The sequence below is a fragment of the Charadrius vociferus genome, unplaced genomic scaffold (genome assembly GCF_000708025.1).
Source record: "Charadrius vociferus isolate BGI_N301 unplaced genomic scaffold, ASM70802v2 scaffold1545, whole genome shotgun sequence".
NCBI classification, from domain to species: domain Eukaryota; kingdom Metazoa; phylum Chordata; class Aves; order Charadriiformes; family Charadriidae; genus Charadrius; species Charadrius vociferus.
The window spans coordinates 31,909-51,908 of NW_009648471.1; the positions used below are offsets into that span (position 1 = coordinate 31,909).

A 20,000-nucleotide genomic window follows, 5' to 3' on the forward strand; every position below is an offset into this window, starting at 1 on the left:
CCGGTGCCGTTCCAAGTGCGAATCCCACGGGAAGCTCTTGCCGCAATCGGCGCAGCTGAACGGCCTCTCCCGTGCCGGTCCCTTGCTGGCTGCCCCACGTAAGGGTTTGGCACAGTCCATTTTGGGGACCGCCGCAGCTTTGGGCATCTTGGCGGCGCTCTGCGGCATGGCTTTATCCGGGCGTTTCGTTTTCCGCCTGTTCGAGCCGAGAGTCTTCTCCTTCTCCGGGCTGTGGGATGAGCGGGCTTCGAGCTCCTCGCAGCTCTCTTCCGCTGCTCCTTCCTCCGCCGCTTTTTCGCTCACCAGCCCCTGTGCTGCTGGGGAGATGGGAAAAGGAGAAAAAAAGGGGAGAGCGAGGCCTCAATCAGAGCAGAGTCTGGCATTTAAAAAAAAAAAAAAAAAAAAAAAAAAAAAAAAAAATCAATGGAGCAAGAACAGGATTCCCCCTCCAAAAAATAACCTCGCTCTCTCAGAGAGGAGGAAGAGCGATGCGATAGGAGACCTGATCCCAGCTTGAACTGGGAATGTGGAAATCCTGAGCACACCCCATTGCCTGTATTTCCAATTTAAATATATATATAGAGAGAGATCAATAACATTTTCCGTGCAGAAAATTCGAGTAGAAAGTTGGGATTTGGGGAAATCCCCCTTAAAACCTGCCTGCATTCCTCCCCCCCACTCCCCATCCTGCTGGCAATCCCTTTGCTTCCCTGCCAGAGACAGGGGGGAAAAAAAAAATAGAGCAAGGAAAAAAGAAGGTGTTCAAGAAGAAAAGAGGATTTTTTTTTGCGTTTGCTTACCAAGGGACATCAGCGTTTCGTAGCTCTCCTGCATCACATCCCGGTACAGGGCTTTCTGCCGCGGGTCCAGCATCACCCACGGCTCCATAACGGGGAGAGGCACAGGCAGTCGGGAGAATGGGGGGGGTTCTCCCTCTGTTCCTCGCTCGGGGCTCCTGAAAATCCCCTGTGGGGGAAGAGAAATCCCTTCAAATGAGGGAAATCCCCCGTGTAGTGCTTCTTGTTTGGGTTTTGATGCTTTTTCTGGGGATGACTTGAGAAATATTGGGGTTTATCCCCCCCTGCCGGGTTGCAGCACAAAGACGATCCCTCTGTCCAGGACCAAACCCTGTGCGGAGCAGTTTGGGGAAGGGGGGCAGGAGGGTCCCTGGTTCCCCCTCCCATCTTTCAGGCAGACCGTATCCCACAGCAATCTCTGCCCTCCTCCCTCCAGCATCCCAGTTCACCCGGTCCTCATCTTACTGGGAATTAACCCTCCCAGGGTGATGGGGCCATCAGGGGACACGTCGCAGGAGCTGAGTTGCGTGTCCCATCCCTGCAGGGACCGGAGCTCCGTCTCCATCCTCCTTAGCCACTTTCCTCTCCCCAGAGGAGCTGCCACCCCTGAGGACATCCCCAAGGGCCGGATCCTTCAAAGCTCCAGCCCTGACGCAGCTCAGGACCCTCTGCAGAGCAGGAGCACATCCCTGCTCAGGCTTTCTCCCCCCGTTACCTTAAGTCTCCAGCTCAGGACTTGCTGTCAGCTGAGCCTGGACCTGTTTCCAGGACTTTCCCCTGGGAGAAGCGTCCCCCCCCTTCCCAGGCTGAGGCTGTAAGGAGGGGGGGGGATGCACAGACACCACCTCCTCGCACCCCGAGGACCGCCGTGTCTTCCGACAGCAGGGCACAATGGAGGCGACGCCGGGCATGGATTTGCTCCGGAAGCCCAAGACGGTATCCGGGAGAGAGGAGACGCCAAGAACAGGCTCCTCGGCGGCAGAGTTTACCTAGAGCCCTCTAGAGGTAACCCAATCCCAGTTTCTCCCCCCATCCCCATCCTCCCCAGCACCCTCAGGACCACGCTCCGGTCCTACCCCATCACAGAATGGTCAGGGTTGGAAGGGACCTCTGGAGATCATCTAGTCCAACCCCCCCCCACCAGAGCAGGGTCACCTACAACAGGTTGCACAGGACGGCGTCCAGGGACACTGGGGTTGGAATGTCTCCAGCGTGGGAGACTCCACAACCTCTCTGGGCAGCCCGTGCCAGTGCTCCGCGACCCTCAAAGTAAAGAAGTTCCTCCTCATGTTAAGATGGAACTTAAAATCACCCCCATTCCCTTTTACCCAGCGGTTTCGGAGACCTCCAGCCCCGCTGGAAACTCCGCTGGGGAATCCTAACAGCGGCAGTGGGGATATTTTGAGTATTGCAACAGGGGAAGGTGATGGGGGTCTCTGTGGGGCAAGGCGGCATCCCCCAGGTGGGAAAGGGGGACACTGGGCCGGTTCCCTGATCAGCATCGGGGATGGGAGTTGTGCTAAACAAGAAATTAGTTTTTTCCACCTGGAAAAGTGGTCCAAACCGTGTTTTCATCACGTGACTGGTGAAAAAAGGTTGATTCCCCCCCCACCGCCCAAAGCTTCAGGCACGGGAGTCACGCACTGGCAGGTGGGAAGGAGGGGGAATTCCCACTTACCAAGTTATCCTTCCTTGTTGCTGGAGCAGGAGATCAGGAACGCCAAGGAAAATGCAACTCTGCGAATGAGAAGATAAAGAAATGCAGCAGGGGAATTGAGAGGGGAGCCTGGATTTCTGCCTCCGAGAAAGCCCAGGAGATTTGAAACAGCGCAGACACTTTTCTCTACGGTGGGTGCAGGGGTTTGGGTGGTGGTTTAATCCTTCCCCGGCTGGGAAAAGCCGTGAGTGGAGGGGAAGCAAGAATTTTCTTTTAATTTGCTTTAGAAAGAGCGAAAGGATGGGGAATTAACCCTAAATCCTGCCCTCCCTAACGCACGGGGTGTTTAACCCCTGCCTCCCCACCGAAGGAGGGAGCGGAACAGATTTCTGCAGCCTCCCTGATCCTCCCTCCCTGCTCCATCGCTCCTCGGCCGGTGGCAGTGGCTGGATGTCCCCAGGAGAGATGCTCAGGTGGCTCTGGGAGTGTTGCAGCTCGGCTGGGTATGGAAGGACACGGGAAGGGGCTGGATCAGCCGGCGGAGGGGAGAAGGGTGGTCTCCAGGGATGCTGGATGTGCTCCGAGGAGGGGCTGTGGCAGCGGGTACCGGCGTGGGACAGGCAGAGCTCTGCCTGCATCCTCGAGGCCCATCGAGGCACGTGACAGCCCTCTGCCCCAGGGTTCTGTCTGCACCAAATCCTGAGCCACAGACTTCAGGTGATGGGCACAGGGAGGGAGGGAGAGCCACACAGAATGCCCTGCCTCCCAGTCCAGCCCCAGTCCCTTTACTGGGACCAGTGCAAGGAGCAGCAAGAGGGAGAACCAGTCCCTTGCCCCATCCTTACGCCAGCAGAGGGGAGACCAGAGCTGTTCCCAGGACCTGGCTCTTCCCTGGTGACCTGAGCAGCAGATCTGCTGCCAAGAAGGTGGAGAAGGTCCGATGAGACCCACCTCATCCGGCACCGCAGCACTGGCCGGCGGGAGAAACGCTACGAGCGCTCCGAGTGCGGCAAGGGCTTCACCACCAGCTCCTTCCTCCTCACCCACCAGCGCAGCCACACCAGGGAGACCCCCTTCCTCTGCAGCATGTGTGGCAAGAGCTTCGCGGTGGTCTCCAACCTGGCGCGGCACTGGCATGTGCACACCAGGGAGAAGCCGTTTCGGTGCGGGGAGTGCGGGCGGCAGTGCAGCCAACGGGCTCATCTCACCACCCACCAGCGGGTCCACACCGGCGAGTGAGCCTTCATCTGCAGGGATTGTGGGAAGGGCTTCAACGTCAACTCGTCCCTTACCAAACACCAGCGGGTACACTCCAGGGAGAAGCCCTACCGCTGCCTCAAGTGCAGGAAGAGCTTCAGCCAGAGCTCCAACATCATCACGCACCAACAGCTCCACCACGGGGTGCACCAGCTCCATGCAGGAGCGGCTCCAGCTCCCACACCGTGCTGGTGAAGCCCAGCGATGACCAGCTCAGCCTGGAGGTCTTCTCCAGAGACTGTAAGTCAACCAGGACTTGTGGGAGTCAACTTGGCACAGGTGGGAGACGCATGAAATATCTGGGTATCGGGGGGTATGAAGGAGAAGATAGGGACCAAGCGCGGCCACCATCAGCAGAAGACACCAGCTCTGGGTGAGGTTCCTCCTGCTCTGCTGGAGGAGGGAGAAAACGCCCTCCGTTCCTCCCAGCCAAGGTGGTGGTGGGTGTCCAGGGTGTCTCCTGTTCTTACGCTGCCCAAACACAACAAAAAGGACCTTTGGTTTTCCTCACCGCTCCAAGATCTCCCCACGATGTTGGATGCAATGGGTTGTTTCATCTCCCATCTGGCATTCTCCTCTCCTCCAGTGACCTGCTAGTGGTGATAACAGCTCCAGGAATAAGAGGTGGCATGATAAATAATACCAAAAAGTTGCGATCTCTGTGTGCACCCATGGGGAGTCCAGGCACACGAGCCCCACAGCTCCCTTTTAGCTCCAGGCTGGGACAGGAGGAAGCCCCTGAGCCTCAGGGTTCCCAAAGGGGCTCCAGAAGCCATCAAGGAGCAAGCCCAGGGGCCAGAGGCCACTGGGGTTGGTCTCCTCCTACTTACTCGTGTTTTAATGTTGGGTTTGAGGTGGGTTTGTGGGTTTTTTTTGCATTTGAGGTGTAAGAGATGATTTGAGATCATTGGGCTTTCTCTGGAGAACATGGCTAGGGAGCTCCAGACAACGCTGGGCTTTGGTGTGGCACCCATCTCCTTGGATCTTGGCAAAGTAACACACCAAACCCATGAGTGCAAACGGCACAGATAAAGAGAATCAGTGTCAGAAAATATAATTTCTCCCTCCCACTCAGTATCAAGCCAAGAGGAGCATAACTTCAGGTGTGTCTCAGAGGCCACGGCCCTGTTTCCAACCATAATGCCTCTCCAACCTCCCCAGACACTTGGTGTGGTCAAAGATGAGGACAGCATCTCCTGTTGGGGAGCAGTCTTTCCCTGCAGCTACATGGAGAGGGTCTTCAAAGAGGTTAAGGTGGACTTTGGTGGTCTCCCACCAGCATCATGGGGTCTTACGCGGGCAGGAGGCTGAAGATGCTCCCCATCCAGGAGCTGCCCTCCAAATTCCATTCCTGCATGGGCACGTGGGTGCTGGTGGGACACCAGGCTTGGTGGTCGTGTTTATAGGAACAATATTGAATCAGGCGGATGAGAAAAACTCTTGAGTTTATTCTTTTTTTGTCCTCTTCTTCTCCCAGACATGAAATGAGGGAGACAAGGAAAGATACCCATGGCGAGAGGACAGGCCCTCGGTATTCAGTTCATGCAAGAAGATCTGCTGAGGATGGCAGAACACCCTCCACCTTCACCTTTCATCACCTTATCCACAGCGGCCTGCAACTCCAAGGTGCCGATGAAGGACCCCCGGCGTTTCCTCCTCCGGCGGTCCGCCTCGGTGACCAACCCCTTGCAAAGGACGCCCATGGAGATGTTCATCAGCCTCCTGGCCTTCACCGACATGCGCCTGGTTGGCGGTGGCAGCTGGCTCAGCAGCCTGGAGATGTACCTGTTGTAGGAACCCTTCTCCAACCAACTGCTTAATCCCTTTGGAGCTGGTTTCCATCGTCCAACCTGAGCTGGAGACCTTCTCCACTTAAGCAGAGGCTTTGTCAGCTGGACTTTCTGCTTCCTCCTCCTCCTCCAGGTTTTTCCTTGTCTCTTGGTGGCTGCAGCCATGGGCTCTCCTTCAGACTCGGTGCTCCTCCCCGCAGAGCTGTACCACCAGAGCTCTTTTCTAGAAGGACATATTCAAATGAGGGAATCAACAAGGCAGCCCAGGATTGGCCGGCTGCGACAAAGCCCTTATGAGGCAGCTCATCCTCATCCAAAATTTGCATAAGGATTTGGTTTGGGTTTTTTTTTTTTTTTGCCTGAAAAGCATGGAATTCCACCAAAAGAACATACCTCATTTTTGACTTAACGCCCCCAAAACCACCTTTCCTTCTGTATTTCCTCGCAGAGAAAGAGCCCGAAATATCTCGATTTCGCTTCTTCCTGGCTTAATTATTACACTCGCTTAACGAAGGTGCGTGGTCAGCATGGGGAGGGAAGGTTTTTCCCACAGTTTGGGAAAGATCTAAAAGAGGTGGGAATGATCAAAAGGTGGAAGGGTTGATGGTGAGGATGAGGAGGGGGAGGACAGTGTGGGACAGTGTCAGGATGGCCGAGTGGTCCAAGGCGCCAGACTCAAGGCTCTGCTTTCCCTGCTGTGGGGTTTTCTGGTCTCCAGATGGAGGCGTGGGTTCAAATCCCACTTCTGACACACCTTTTTTTTTTTTCCTCCTTCTAAAAAAGAAAATTTTGATAATTTTTCTAAATAATTCCCCCAGAGTTAGGGAAAACACCGATTCTCCTTTATGTAACTTCACCCTCCCCCAAAACCCCCAACATTGGTCCTGGACGAAGTTTGGCCGTTATAAACTGCGCCCACGTGTGGAGAAAAAGCCCGTGGAAGGGGAGGGATGTCCCCTCGTGGAGGGGACACGCGTGGGAGTGAGGTGGGACACAACTGTCACCGCATCCCTGGTGGTCTAGTGGTTAGGATTCGGCGCTCTCACCGCCGCGGCCCGGGTTCGATTCCCGGTCAGGGAAACTCCTTTTCCACCCTTAATTTCTTCTTCAACCCTTCTCCTTCTTTCTGATGACACCAATAATAGCTTTTTTTTTTTGGCGGTTTTGTTTTGTTTTAAAGCACACACAGCGACAGCAAACACCACCGTTATTTTTAAAGCCCCCTTGCTGCTTTTTAAGAACTGCTGCTTTCATTGTGACGGGTAATAAACTTGACGAGGGATGGGTTTAGCAGAGCTGGGATATCACCATCACTTATCCTGAGGCAGTTTAGACTGGTGGAATGTTTCCCCCCCCCCACCTGCAGCAATTCCCACTATCTGCAGGTGATTTAAATATATATATATTCATGTATATATAGCTTTCTACTTGCTATAACTGTCTACTTGCAGCAAGGAGGGTGTGAAAGCCCATGTTTCTCCAGGGCAGAACCCACCTACCGATTCTCACTAACAAGACACCGAGCCACAGCCCCAACCCCTCATCGTCCTTTCCCTCAGAAAGAAACCCTGAGGCCACCAAAAGCAGGTGAACTGGGGGCTTTATTGCAACGCTATGTTGACTATTTCACTCCACAAACACCTGGTGGCATCGCTTGGGTCTTTCCGAACTGGCGGATGCAGAGATCTTTCCAGCAGTTGGGGTGTTTGGGGTGTTTTTAATTCCTGTCCCTTGAATTTTAGGGTCTTGCTTGCCACCCAGCTGAACCTCAAGGGGAGGAGGATGTTTTCTTTAGTGCCTGTTTCTGCAGACCATGGTGGAGACATGCCTCCACCTCCTCTTCGGCACCACGCGCTGCAGGGCGGCACGGATGTGTGCGGGGCTGATGAGGGGATCCCGGCTCTCCCTCCGCAGCCGCTCGGCCTCACTCGACACCTGCTTGTAGATGTCCTCCACGAAGCTGATCATGAGCCCCTTGGCCTGGTGGGAGAGGAACCGGCTGTCTCGCTTGATCTTGTTGAGCGTCTTGGCATTGATGGAGTGGAGGGAGCGCTTCGAAGCCCTTTTCCTCTGCTTCTCCACGGGCTGACGCTTCGCCTGGCCCCGACGCTTCCTCTGCTTGGCCGGAGATCTCCTGCTGTTGCTCTTCTGTCTCCTTCCATGCTGGATTCTCCTTTCCTTCCGGGATCTCCTTCCCTGCTGGGTCCTCTTTCCTCCCCTAGCAGACGCCATGGCTCAGCCTTGTCCCCGCACTGCCCGGACCCCGCAGTCCTACAAACACCCCCAACCCTCCCTATGTTATGCAAGTGAGCATGCAAATGAGGGGCAGCTCTGAGCCCTACCATTGGCCAAGTGAACAATACCCCCTCCACCACTTCATAATGGGTAGAATCCTCACCAGGGTGGGTGCCTGGTGTCCCTTCTTGGCCAGACCAGCCAGGCTTGATGAGTGGCTGCAAGGTTTGAAGGCCTCCAGGGTCTTTAAGACCCTCACCCCTCCAGGGTGCTCGACCTCCCAATGGAAATCTTCCACCCAACCCAAAAACTAGCATTTGTTTCTCGCAGTATGACCTCAATATCAAAAGTTTTGTCTCACAACCAAACCAAGTACGTGCAACACGTGTCCGGGGAGTCTTCTGGGTGAGCAGGAAGTGAATGACAAGAAAATCCTTTGAAAGAGCATCTTTCCTCAACAGAAACTACCTGCACGCCTGAGACCTTGTGTCTGCCAGCTCAAAGACTCATTATAGCTAATTACACAGTTATCAAATCCACCCGGATACACCCCGGGTTTTTCCCTCCCTGTGCTTTACATACGTAGCTCATTTTGCATATCCACATGTAAATGCTCACACATACACGCACCTCCCGTGTTTCCTTCAAGTTCCTCCACACGCTGCCAAAAATCACAGTCAACATCCCACACCAACATCTACCCGCTCCAATTCTGGAGAATTATTTTTTTTTTTTCCCCTCCTCTCTTCATGAAGAAAAGCCAGCGTTAAAACCAGAAGACAATTATTTGGAAGCAAATAATCATCCTGTTCTTCCGCCATCCTACACCGGCTGATTCAATTGGGTTTTCATCCCTCCCCACTGTATTTCTCTAAACTTTGTGGCGTAATCGGCTTCACATGGATATTTGGTTTCCAGTAATGGTCAGAGAAACAGCAGAAACATGGGAGGAACTCCTTTTGCAACTGCGCTTGTTTGTACTCAGACAATAAACCCTGTCATTTGAGGTTGAGCCTAAAGCAACTTGTTAGGACACGCGTTAATCTCGCTCTTATCAAAACACGATAGAACAAACTGCCCTCCCTCCAAAAATCTACAGCTGCCCTGGGAATATGGGCACCTACTGGTTTCATCACGTAATCCCCAAATCCCCTCAGAAGAATCATTGCTTCATCTGAAGAAATAATATGTGGGTTTTCAGCATAGACACCCACAGCTATCAGAAAAACAACCTGGTAATTACCAGCCAGTAAAAAATAAAATAAAATCAGACACAAACCAAGTTTTTTTGAAGAAAAAAAACCAAACAGCGCCTTTTCCTTTTCCAAATGTTAAACCTGAATCAAACCAGTGGTTTTTCTTAAATGGAGACGTGCTGTGGAACAAAAACCTCAAGAAAAACATGCAGTCCTTCAATTTTTCTTAGAAGGAAAGTTTCCACAGATGTTCGTCACCCAGTTTTAACGCAGACAAAGGGGAACTTGGTGGACATCATGACAAAAGCTTGTGAACTGGATGCAAAGAATCAGTTCTTAATTTGGCCTCAGTGCAGGCAGAGATATGTCCTGGTTTTGAAGACATCACCATTTTGGAAGAGTCTGACCCCCTCAACGGCACAGCCAAGGGTGATGTCGACAGCGCAACGAACCTCCTCGGCCATCCCAGCAGCAACGCTGAGAATATGGGTTTGGGGAAGACTAAATTTCCCCAGGACTGAGCTGTCTGCAGGAGCAGGCAGAAGAAACAGGACCACAAGATCTCCACCTTGCTATAGAAACACCCCCGCACGCCATTAACAAGCATGTTGCTGGGCAAGAGCCACATCATGGCTTCTTCTGAGAAGACCCATTGAACACAGCACCACAAAACCCCAATGTCTAGTCACAAGCCCACCAGAACCAAGAGGTCCCATAGACACAAATACATTCAGAGGTGAAGACTAAAACCCTGGTCATCGGTGGCTTAAGCAACTCGCAAGCACCATTCCCCGAAGACCAGAGTCACCCAGGGGGAATTTAATGTGTAACTTCTTGAGAACATGACTTCACGGAAGGGGTAACGCATGGGATGTCCACGCAACGCTCCCAGTCCTGACCTTGCCATGGTTGTGCAGTCCACTCTTCTGGGGCACTGCAGACCAACGTAGCCTCATGGGCTACCCGATCTTTCCAAAGCCCCATGTCCCTTGCTGTGATTCTCCAAAACTACTTAAATTTTGGGAGTTGGACTTGAGGATCCTTCGGTTTCTGTTCCACCTCGAGATATTTTACGACAAAACTTAGTAGAAACCCACAATATTGGTGAGACTCAAATGGGATAAAGGACGCTGATGAGGTTGGCTCTGCACAGGAGACTCGAGCTGTTGCACTCAAAGGAAGCGGTACGGAAAGAAGACAGAAAAAATAATAACATCAAAGCTGCACTGTGCTCTCAACCTGCCTGTCTGGGTGGCCAGGGAAGACACCCAGACATCTAAGGACCCAACGTTTAATAGCACAAGGGAATGAGTTTGCTTCTGCGTTGATGCACGGAGCTCCAATGGGGATGCTCTGGGCTCCAACGCAGGGAGAACTGAAAGCATTGCAGGAAAAAAAAAAAAATTATATATAAAAGAGAATTTCAATAAGTACTAAGAAGAGCCAGTCACTACAGAGGCTTGCAAAACGCTGAGATCATCCCTCAGGGCCTAGAATTCTGGGAAACACCAACCTTGAGTTTCATTTCTTCAATCAAATCAGCAAATTGTCTGATTAATCAAAAAGAAAAGTTTGGGGGGAAAGGGTGGTTTATGGTGGGTTTATTATTATTTATTTTCAGGAGTGGACCAGCCAAGGTGCCTACATAGGGTTGAGTATGTCCATATTGTGGGTAAGATGTGGTGGACCAGCCACGGGATGGTTCCTCAGGTCGGTTTATGGTGGTAGGTCAAAGTTCTTAATTTTGGAAAGAACGCTGGTACAAATCACCCAGTTTTTGCCATTTCAGTGAAGGCATCTGAGCTCCGAGTTCCCTCTATAGCAACGAAGATGGGATCAAACCAAAATTGTGCGACGCTTAACTTAAAGGTGTCCAATAGATGAACTGTCACCTGGAAATGCCCATTTTCATCACCAGAAAGGACATTTTGGATGCTAGGGCAGAGGTCTTCCCGGGATGCAGAATGAATCCCATAATATTTAGACAGATCTAAATGGGAAAGGAAAAGGAAAAGAGAACCTCAAACCCGACGTTTCACTGCTGGGAAGTTCTCTGCTGGGAAGTTCTCTTCACGGAGGAGGGTGTGGTCACCCTTACTGTATTCTGATAATCATAACGCTTCCTATAATGCGCTGTAGACTGATGGCCAATGTCCAAACCTGGTAACACCAGTGAGTAAAGGGGCAAAAAAAAAAAAAAAAACAAACAACAACAAAAAACCACCACCCAACTGACTGACAGAGGAACTGACTACGTGCTCAATTCCTGCTTCCCCTTCTTATGACAAATCCCACTGTGCTCTCTTCCGGGGTGCACTGATTGGCAGAAGGTTTTTTTTTTTGCACCACCACAACTACGTTGCCCCCCCTTTTTTTTTTTTTTTAAAGCCAGGCTATAAAATGAAAGCAAATCTCAGAGGACTTCTCTTCTTACTGGAACGATGACTAGGATCGGTGAGTGACTGTCCCCTGAATCTTGAGTTCTCTTGCTGGTCTTTGGGGTTTTTTTTCCCTGGTTTGCTCTCATCTTCAGTGCCTGGGTTTGGTGGTTGGGTTTGTTGGGGTTCTTTTTTGGTTTTGTGGTTTTTTTCCCCCATCTGGTGGAATATCTGCCTTTTGTGTTGCCTCCTGACAGCATAACCACAACCCTCCCTTTCTTCAGCTCCACGATCACCTTGGAGCTTGACTTTGCAACACTGTGGGCAGTGGGAGACCTCCCTTGCAAGCCTGGGGAGTGGGATTGGTCCTAGTTGTGCAGGGAGAGTTGGAAACAACAGGCACAAGCTCAGAATCTCCGGGTCCCTTCCTGGAGGACACCTCCTTGCCTCAGGTTTGGGGTTTCTCCACATCTACCCACAACACAAGAAGGTCTGGTGGAAGACAGAGATCCAACAGAGGTTTCCAAGGGCTGGTCCCAATGTATTCGCTCTCCTCCCACGGAGAGACTGATCTCCAAAAAGGATCTCCTTTGGCTTCCATGTGGTCCATAAGGTCTTTGGGGTTGCCATGCTGGGTGAGATGAGGGCAGCAAGCCTGGCCACTGGCTCTACACCACCACAAACCCCACACTCACCAAAAACACAACTCAAGGCAGCATCCTTGGTCCTCAAGGAAGACCAGGGCAGCAGCAGCGTTGGGTCAGGAAGGTTGATGCAGCTTCATCTATGCGATATCCCTCTCTGCCACGCTTTGAAGACGACAACCCTGCTGTTAAGAGGCTAATTGTAGCAGATTCTAATTATTTTTTACTGTCACAGTCTGTGTCTTTAGGAAGCTGGATCAGCTCTAGGGGCTGTAGAAAGTCCCACTTCCAGGAGCTGGACTTGGGTCCCTCAGAAAATCCCCTGCAGGGTAACAGCTCTGACATTTATTCGCAGCAGATGAATGTCAACCCGGGTTGTCTGCAGATCTGGGGCTGTTCCAGCAAAAGCAGTGATTCCCCAGGGATTTTCCGGGAGTAAGAATTACCCAGGGTGTGGTTTCAATAGCTGCTGCTTCTTTTTTTTTTTTCCCTTGCCTTTTTTTTTTTTTTTCCCCCTGGAAGGAAACTGGCAGTATTTGGGAGTGGGAGGGGAAGGAAAAGAAAATGAAAGTTGCCCTGTAGATATTTTGGAGAACAGAAACCAACATTAGGAAAATCCTGGGGTGGTTTTCTCTTCAAACTTCACTTCCCTGTGAAAATATTAATATAACGTTGTTGTTGTGGCAGAAGTGGTTTTTCTGAATTGGCTGCAGTCTGCTTGCTCTCCCCTGTAGGTAACTCTACTCTCTGTAGGGCATCTCAGAAATTAAATCACTTGAAATAAACAGAAGTAGTCCCATCCCCTATCTTCACCTATCTCATCTGTCTGTCTTTCTATGTAATATTGTCTCCATCTATTCTGTCCATCTATGTCCATTTCTCTATACAATAGTGTCTCCACCCTTCTATCCACCACATTAAAACCGACTTGAATTACTAAGGCAGGGAGGAAAGGGCAGTTGGGACAACAAGATTGGTTAATTCTTTGCGTGTGAGCGACATTAATTCATTATGGAGTCTTTTGAGCTTATTCAGTGGGGTCAAACTCATTTTGGGAACTCACCACAGCAGTTGCACAAGCAGAACATGAATATGAAAGAAAAAAAAAAAGTCATCTATGGGCTTGATTTCTCCTTTAAAAAAAAAAAAAGAAGTCACATTCACTCCACTTGACATCTGGCTGCGGTCATGAGAAACCTGCTGATGCCATGGATTTCATAATCACACCAGCCAATTTGAAGAGAGATTTGCTAGACGTTCCTCTTCGAGGTTTGGACACCAACGTACTCAGAGCCAGTTTGTGCTGTCACCTCCCACCTGGGCTGTCAGCAATAAACTTGCATGCTGATTGCCGAGTGCCTCCGTTGCATTATTTTCTTCTCTTCTTTCCTTCTCTCCTTAGTCCTCTTCCAAATCCTCCTGCTAGTAGGTCTCCTAAGCGCAAAGAGGTTTCCATGTTTCCCTGAATATTGCCTTCATGACAAAGACTACGAGGAACTGCTGAGTATTGCCAAAGATGGGCTAGAACCTGCAACTCATCCAGCAAACGTGGTCATCGTCGGTGCAGGAATAAGCGGGCTTACAGCAGCGAAGTTGCTCCGAGATGCCGGCCACACCGTAAGTAGTTGCACACAAGCCTCGAGTGGCCTTGGATCTTGTTTTCCTACGCTAAAGATTTTCCGGCATGGAGAGGGAGAAGGAAATGGAAGGGAGTCGGTCGCAGTGGTGGGAGAAGGAAGGAAAAGCAATTGGGCTCCAGTAGTTTTGCCTGATTTAGGCACGATTTTCAAAACAAGACATGGACAGGAGGGGATAAGGGGAAGCTGGGTGTTTAGATGCACCCCAAATGAATGCAAGCAGCAAAGGTCAAGAGATGCAGTCTTCCTTCTCTGTCCCTAAGGGGTTTTGGAGATCAAGTAGAGCTACAGCTGCCCTGGGACAGCCCTGGAAGCAGCGCTGCTGTGAGTGGGAGGTGGGACTAAACCCCTCCAGAGGCACCTTCAGCCTCAACTTCTACAATTCTCCAACTTGTTGCAACTCGCAGCCCAACGGGTGACATTCATTGCTGTAGATGGACCAGCACAAGACTCACGAGCCTTTCAAACCCTGCCTTGTTAAGGTGCCGGGTGGTCTGGGGGTTTCAAAACTGCGTTGACCATCCTAAGGTCCTAGACAAAATGCAAACCCATGAGTTTCAAAGGCATGAAGGGACAAGTTGGTGTCGTCTTCTGGCTATTTTCAAAACCCTCTTTTATCCTTCCAGCACAGGGAGCTTCTCATCAGAGCCTCCCATCAGAGAGTAGGTGTCCAAACGGGACACCAAAGTTAGGAACTGAGAAACTACCCTGTGGGCAGAAGGATCTTGGGCAATAGAGAGAGGGGTTTGGATCTACACACCGTTCCTTTGCCATCTGGAGGGGACCTCTCCCACCCCATGGGCCATAAATGCTGACTGCCAAAGTGCCTGTGAACTTGCTTTGTAGGTGGTTTGCTTGAAACAGTCATTGCCTAAACATCTGCAAACTCCACCCTGCCCCTGGTTGTCTTTTTTTTTTTTTTTTTTTTTCTTTTTTAAGGTTACCATTCTGGAAATGAGCAATCAGGTTGGTGGACGGATCAGGACGTACCGACCAGAGGGACAGGACTGGTATGTGGAGCTGGGACCTATGCGCCTGCCAGGCAAGCACAGGTAAGGCAATGTCCCACTTCACAGCCACGATCAGATGAGGAATGAGCCTGTTTTGAGGAGCAGGGCTGTGGTTTGAGATGGGCTGAGGACTTGCATGTGGATGTAACACAGCAGGAGGAAGGAGCTGTCTGCCCCATCTCTCCCCCAGAGCTTAGCATCAGCGTAAAAGGGACAAACCCACACGATTATTTGAGTTGGGAGAATGAACGAAGCCCTCTCATCTCAGTATCATGCCCGTGTGTGGTCAGACCTCTATTTTGGAAGTCACAACACCACAAGATGGATGGATGTCCATCGGTTTTGATGGAGAAGGCATCCAACCTGGGGTCTCCAAGAGGGTGGAGTCAAAGAGGGCTCAGCCATCAGCCCAAATGCCATGGGAAGAGGCTGTAGGTGAGTCACCAACCACACCACACACCACGGAGAAGGAACCCCTGCCCTCCTACTTCAGCAGGCCGTCGCTCTTACTCCTGATTACATCGTTGTGCAACCAGTAGCTGGAGAGAACATAAGCCAAAGGGCTCTTTTCTCCATAGCCCCACGGTTGCTGCACTGAGCTGGGAGCAGGCAGGACAACTTCAAACAACAGAAAACTAGAGACGGCACTGCCTTAAATAGCCACAATCTCCACTCACAAACCAAAAATAATACGTGGCTACACCAACGTAGTCAACAGGAAGCTGTTCTTTTAGGCTTCTGATGTTTTGGTGGTGGGGTTTTCTGGGTTTGGTTGTTTGCAAGCACTTGTCCCCATGTGCTCTCCTTTTTCCTAGGCTCGTCCGCGAATTCATTAGGCAGTTTGGCCTGAAGCTAAACCCATTCATCCAGACAGACGACAAGGCCTGGTACTTTGTGAATGGCACTCGGATAAGAGCCGAGGAAGTGAACAGAAACCCCAACATCCTAAACTACACAGTGAAACCATCAGAGAGAGGCAAGAGTGCCAGCCAGCTTTACAGAGAAGCACTAAACAAGGTACGCGCCCACAGGGAAAGGGATGTTGCTCATCCCCAACATCAGAAGGGCATGGACCTGTTGGAACAGGTCCAGAGAAGGCCACGGAGCTGCTGGGAGGGCTGGAGCCCCTCTGCTGGGAGGACAGGTTGAGAGAGTTGGGAGGGCTCCGCCTGGAGAAGAGAAGGCTCTGGGGAGACCTCAGAGCCCCTTCGAGTGCCTAAAGGGGCTCCAGGAGAGCTGGGGAGGGACTCTGGATCAGGGAGGGGAGCGATGGAACGAGAGGGAACAGTTTTAAACCCAAAGAGGGGATATTTAGATGATGATGAGATATTAGGAAGAAATTCTTGACTGTGAGGGTAGTGAGACACTGGCGCAGGTTGCCCCAAGAAGCTGTCACTGCCCCATCCCTGGAGGTGTTCAAGGCCAGGTTGGATGGGGCTTGGGGCAACCTGGGCTGGTGGGAGGTGTCCCTGCCCAGGGCAGGGGGGTGGAGCTAGGTGGTCTTTAAGGTCCCTTCCAACCCAAACCATTCTGTGAAGCTGTTTCCTCTGAGCTGCGGTAGACCTGCACAATGGGTCGAGGAAGACTCAACAATGAGTTGAGGAGGAGTAGGGTCCTTTTAGAATGAAAACCAAAGGTTTATTCAGAAACAATTCTCCTTTCTCAAGAACAGATTCACCAAGACTGGCATGAAGCAGAAAATGCCACACCAAAGCATAACTTCCCCAAAACTTGCAGTCCAAGCAGGAAGATCCTCTAGCTCAGGTCCAGATGTTACCAGACCCCAAGACTGAATACCTCAGATGAATCCTAGCAGGATTTAGGGGCAACACTTTGGAGAAATGCACTTTTCCTCATGAATATATCCACATTTCCTCTCCAGGCTTTCAAGCATTTCCAGACTACAGACTGCAAGACGTATCTAGCTAAACATGACTCCTTCTCCACCAAGGTAAAGGGCTGGGGCTCGAGAGTAAACTTAATCCCCCCGCTGATGACTAACCTGCGTCCCTGCTTTGGGAAAGGATCTGTTTCACTCTAGTCTCTTCTCTGTTGACACTTTCCGATGCCTTTTCCCTAATTAATGCCACCCTCTGCTTAAAATGCAGAGAAAGGAGCAAACACAACTCCGATGGAGTTGTTCGAGCAATCTCATCATCTGGAAACAGGAGAGCAGCAGTGGTGGCTAGAAATGGTCTGGAAAGTCATCCGGATCAGCCATATTCCTCCATCATGGGTCTCTTTATCAGACACGATGATGTATCACACACTGTGGAGGATTTACTGAGGAATCCACTGCATTTTCCTGTGATCCAGCTGTCTCGGAGTGGGTACACCAAGCCACAAATCCCTTATCCATTCATCTCCAGAGCTTCTGTTGTGCTAAACCAGAGTGGACATTAATCTCCAGCTAAAAGAGCTGCATAAAAAAAGAATACTTCTGGTCGAGGCTTTAAGCACATCAGGAGCAGGAACAAGGCAGCAGGGCACGACTTTTGGCTTGGGGTATAAAGGAGATACACGCACTAATTGAGATGATAACGTCAGGCTATGTCTTCTTCCTGGCTTTTCTAGGAGTATTTGACTAAAGTAGGAAATCTAAGCCGAGGAGCAGTTCAGATGATCGGTGACTTGTTGAACGAGGACTCTGGATTTTATCTGTCCTTCCTTGCTTCGCTGTGGGATTTTGATATCTTCTCTAACGAGAGGTAAGACGATGTCTCTTATGGCAAACCCTATTTTGTCCTGGTCCACAGCAAACCAACACCAGAGGAAAAATTCAGTGGCATTTAGGTGTCTGAATGGGAATCACGTCTGACTCAAAGGGCCACCAAGCTCTGTTAGCATCTCTAGAATGTTTTACGCTTCCTAAACCCCAACGTCCTTCCCTCACCTCCTGCTTCTTCCTTTCAGTTTTGATGAAATCACAGGGGGATTTGACCAACTGCCCAAAGCCTTCCATGAAGCCTTGCCCAACGTCATCCAGTTCAATTGCACGGTGGAGAAAATCATGACCAAGGGAAACAAAGTCCGCGTGTTCTACCGCGCTCCTGACACCTTCGTCCCAACCATAATAACTGCAGATTACGTCCTTATCACGTCCACTGCCAAGGCCACCAGGCATATCCAATTCCTGCCACCGCTCTCTCCTCCGAAGACCCATGCCCTTCGCTCCATCCACTACGCAAGCTCCACCAAAATAATCTTGGCTTGCACCGAGAAGTTCTGGGAGAAGGACGGCATCCGAGGAGGACAATCCGTCACTGACCGCCCTTCACGGTTTATCTACTACCCAAGCCACAACTTCTCCAGTGGGGTGGGCGTGATCCTGGCTTCCTACACCTGGAACGATGATGCTGAGTTCTTCCTGCCTCTCACGGATGAGAAGTGCCTGGATGTGGTCCTCCAAGACCTGTCAGATATCCACCAAGTGAGCAAGGAGTACCTGCAGTACACCTGCGACCAGTACGTGATACAGAAGTGGCAGCTGGACAAACACTCCCTGGGGGCATTTGCCGCCTTCACCCCTTACCAGTTCGTTGACTACTCGCAGGCTCTCTTCGAACACGAGGGCAGGGTGCATTTTGCTGGAGAACACGCGGCTCAGCCTCACGCCTGGATCGACACCGCCATGAAATCGGCCATCAGGGCTGCGAGCAACATCCACGACGACAGCAGTGAAGCCCACACGCTCAACGAGGAGGAGGAGGAGGAGCAGCAGGAGGAATCAGGGAGTTTCTTGCAGAAGGAAGATCTCTGAGCAGGACTCCTGGGCCAAGCTTGCTGGATGCCACCAGCACAGTTTGAAGGCACTTTTGGTGGTGTAAATCTGTTTCTTTCCAAGCAAAGTCAGCAGAAGCACATCAGCATCAAACGTGTCGAAAAAAGAAAACTGAAAAAGCACTGAGAGGACCTGCTAAACACTTAATGAGGATAGGACAGAGTATTAAAAAAAGTAATATCTAAGTAGGTTTCATGACTCTAAAATTACCCTGGCTCAGGCACGCTGCGGTAATTTCTAATTTATTTATGTACAAAGTACTTCAGGAAATGATTAAGATGGAATAAAGGTGGGTATTTCTCAGTTCCTTGTGTCTGAGGTGCCTCCATCTCTCCACAGAGAGAAGTCTGGTCACGCATAAATCATCTCATCTTACTTCATCCATTTAGAAACTCATCACCTGTCAGTCGGTTCTTCCTCCCCTTCCAAAATTTGGGAAATTATTCCTTGCTTCTGAGTCATCCTCTCCTTTGCGTAACCCAACACAACCCCCACGGGTACCGGTCAGGATGCAATCCTGATCTCTAACCTCCGTGGTCTCTTCTACCCATCTCCCATCCAGCTGAGCTCAAAACACAGCCAACACCAAGTCATCGAGATATATTAACACCATGAGTATAAAAAGCAAACCCAGGAGATACATAACCCATGCACAGAGGTGTTACGGCTTTTACGGAAGGTTTTCCTCTCACCAGTAATAGTAGTCCTAAATTTCACAGTCTTGGAAACTAAATTTGGGGGTTTTTTCCCAGCTAATTGAAGGACATTGATAAATAAGCAAAAGGGAAACAAGACCGGCTGCTAAGTACATCCCACCAGACCTTTACTGCTTTGCATATCATTCATTTCACTTCCCGTAAAACACAAACTTGACTCCACATAGCCAGAGGGGAATGACTCGTGGTCTTCTCCAGCCCGAGGAACTGAGGTTCAGCTCTCACTAGAGGGAGCTGGGACAGAGCTGACGGGAGACCATTACACCCAGGGAAGGACTGGACCCGATGGCACCCAGCAGATTTCCACCCGGCGTTGCAGAGGCAGAGATTTGCACTAACTTAAAGCATTTAAACACAGGTGATGATTAAATAAGCACAGAGCGATTGATGTTAGCACATTAAGAGCTCGGCCAGGTGGCTCCTTGCAAAGAGCTCAAAAAAATCACTCTTGAGGAGATACAACCACCCCCAGCGATGCTATGAAATGCAGAATTTCAGGGCTAATCCTTATCAGGTTTCCTTTATCTGCTCAAGAACGGTAACAAATACGCGCGCTGTACCGCGATAAGCGGCGCGGTGACCCGGGACACAAGCCTACTCTTTCGGTGTGATGCAAGACCGCAGCGTGTTAACCTCAAACCGGGGCGAGCGAGGAGTTGCCTCACGGCAGAAAATAGATCAAAAAAGCCACGAGCACCTTCTTAAGCTTAGAACAGATCTCAGTGTGCAGCATCAGCTGCGCTGGAAAAAACGTAGCGCAAACCTCAAAGCGTCGCAAAAAAGAGAAAATAAAAGCACAGCGCAAAACTTGAAGCCTTGCAAAAAGGGAAAAAATAGAAGAATTTTACCTCCTCGGTTTATCACATCACCTCTGACTTTGGTTTTCACGTTTTATAGCTGCA

At 50.7% G+C, this 20,000-nt stretch overlaps 4 protein-coding genes and 2 non-coding genes across 6 annotated transcripts in view; 4 read left to right on the top strand and 2 right to left on the bottom strand.

The window, feature by feature from the left end:
- The window catches only part of LOC104287005 (zinc finger protein CKR1-like), a 1,833-nt gene extending 945 nt beyond the window's left edge, over positions 1-888 (bottom strand). Inside the window, exons 1-2 of the mRNA XM_009885654.1 lie at positions 801-888; positions 130-317 (exon numbers count right to left, since the gene is read on the bottom strand). Coding sequence (XP_009883956.1) covers positions 130-317; positions 801-888 — 276 coding nt within the window. The remainder of the gene's footprint in view (positions 1-129; positions 318-800) is intronic.
- Positions 1-3,906, top strand: part of LOC104287009 (zinc finger protein 250-like) — a 13,268-nt gene extending 9,362 nt beyond the window's left edge. The window contains 1 exon segment of the mRNA XM_009885659.1: positions 3,434-3,906. Coding sequence (XP_009883961.1) covers positions 3,434-3,906 — 473 coding nt within the window.
- Positions 3,907-6,143: 2,237 nt separating this feature from the next.
- On the top strand, positions 6,144-6,252 carry TRNAL-CAA. The gene is made up of 2 exons: positions 6,144-6,181; positions 6,207-6,252. It is a non-coding gene; the product is annotated as a tRNA-Leu (tRNA).
- A 257-nt stretch (positions 6,253-6,509) lies between these two features.
- Positions 6,510-6,581, top strand: TRNAE-CUC. Its single transcript has one exon. It is a non-coding gene; the product is annotated as a tRNA-Glu (tRNA).
- A 711-nt stretch (positions 6,582-7,292) lies between these two features.
- On the bottom strand, positions 7,293-7,733 carry LOC104287010 (histone H2B-like). Its single transcript, XM_009885660.1, has one exon. The coding sequence runs from the start codon at positions 7,731-7,733 to the stop codon at positions 7,293-7,295; it is 441 nt and encodes a 146-aa protein (XP_009883962.1).
- A 5,562-nt stretch (positions 7,734-13,295) lies between these two features.
- IL4I1 (interleukin 4 induced 1) lies at positions 13,296-18,361 on the top strand. The gene is made up of 6 exons (XM_009885661.1): positions 13,296-13,571; positions 14,531-14,643; positions 15,417-15,618; positions 16,484-16,552; positions 17,176-17,309; positions 17,515-18,361. Exons 1-6 carry the CDS (start codon positions 13,296-13,298, stop codon positions 18,359-18,361), a joined length of 1,641 nt encoding a protein of 546 aa, XP_009883963.1.
- Positions 18,362-20,000: the final 1,639 nt, after the last annotated feature.

Excerpts from the sequence above, each read along its gene's own strand:
- LOC104287010 (XM_009885660.1), bottom strand. The coding sequence starts at position 7,733 with ATGGCGTCTGCTAGGGGAGGAAAGAGGACCCAGCAGGGAAGGAGATCC.
- IL4I1 (XM_009885661.1), top strand. The coding sequence starts at position 13,296 with ATGCTGATTGCCGAGTGCCTCCGTTGCATTATTTTCTTCTCTTCTTTC. Across the intron at positions 14,644-15,416 it reads CGCCTGCCAGGCAAGCACAG|GCTCGTCCGCGAATTCATTA; the intron begins GTAAGGCAATGT and ends CCTTTTTCCTAG. Across the intron at positions 16,553-17,175 it reads ATGACTCCTTCTCCACCAAG|GAGTATTTGACTAAAGTAGG; the intron begins GTAAAGGGCTGG and ends TGGCTTTTCTAG.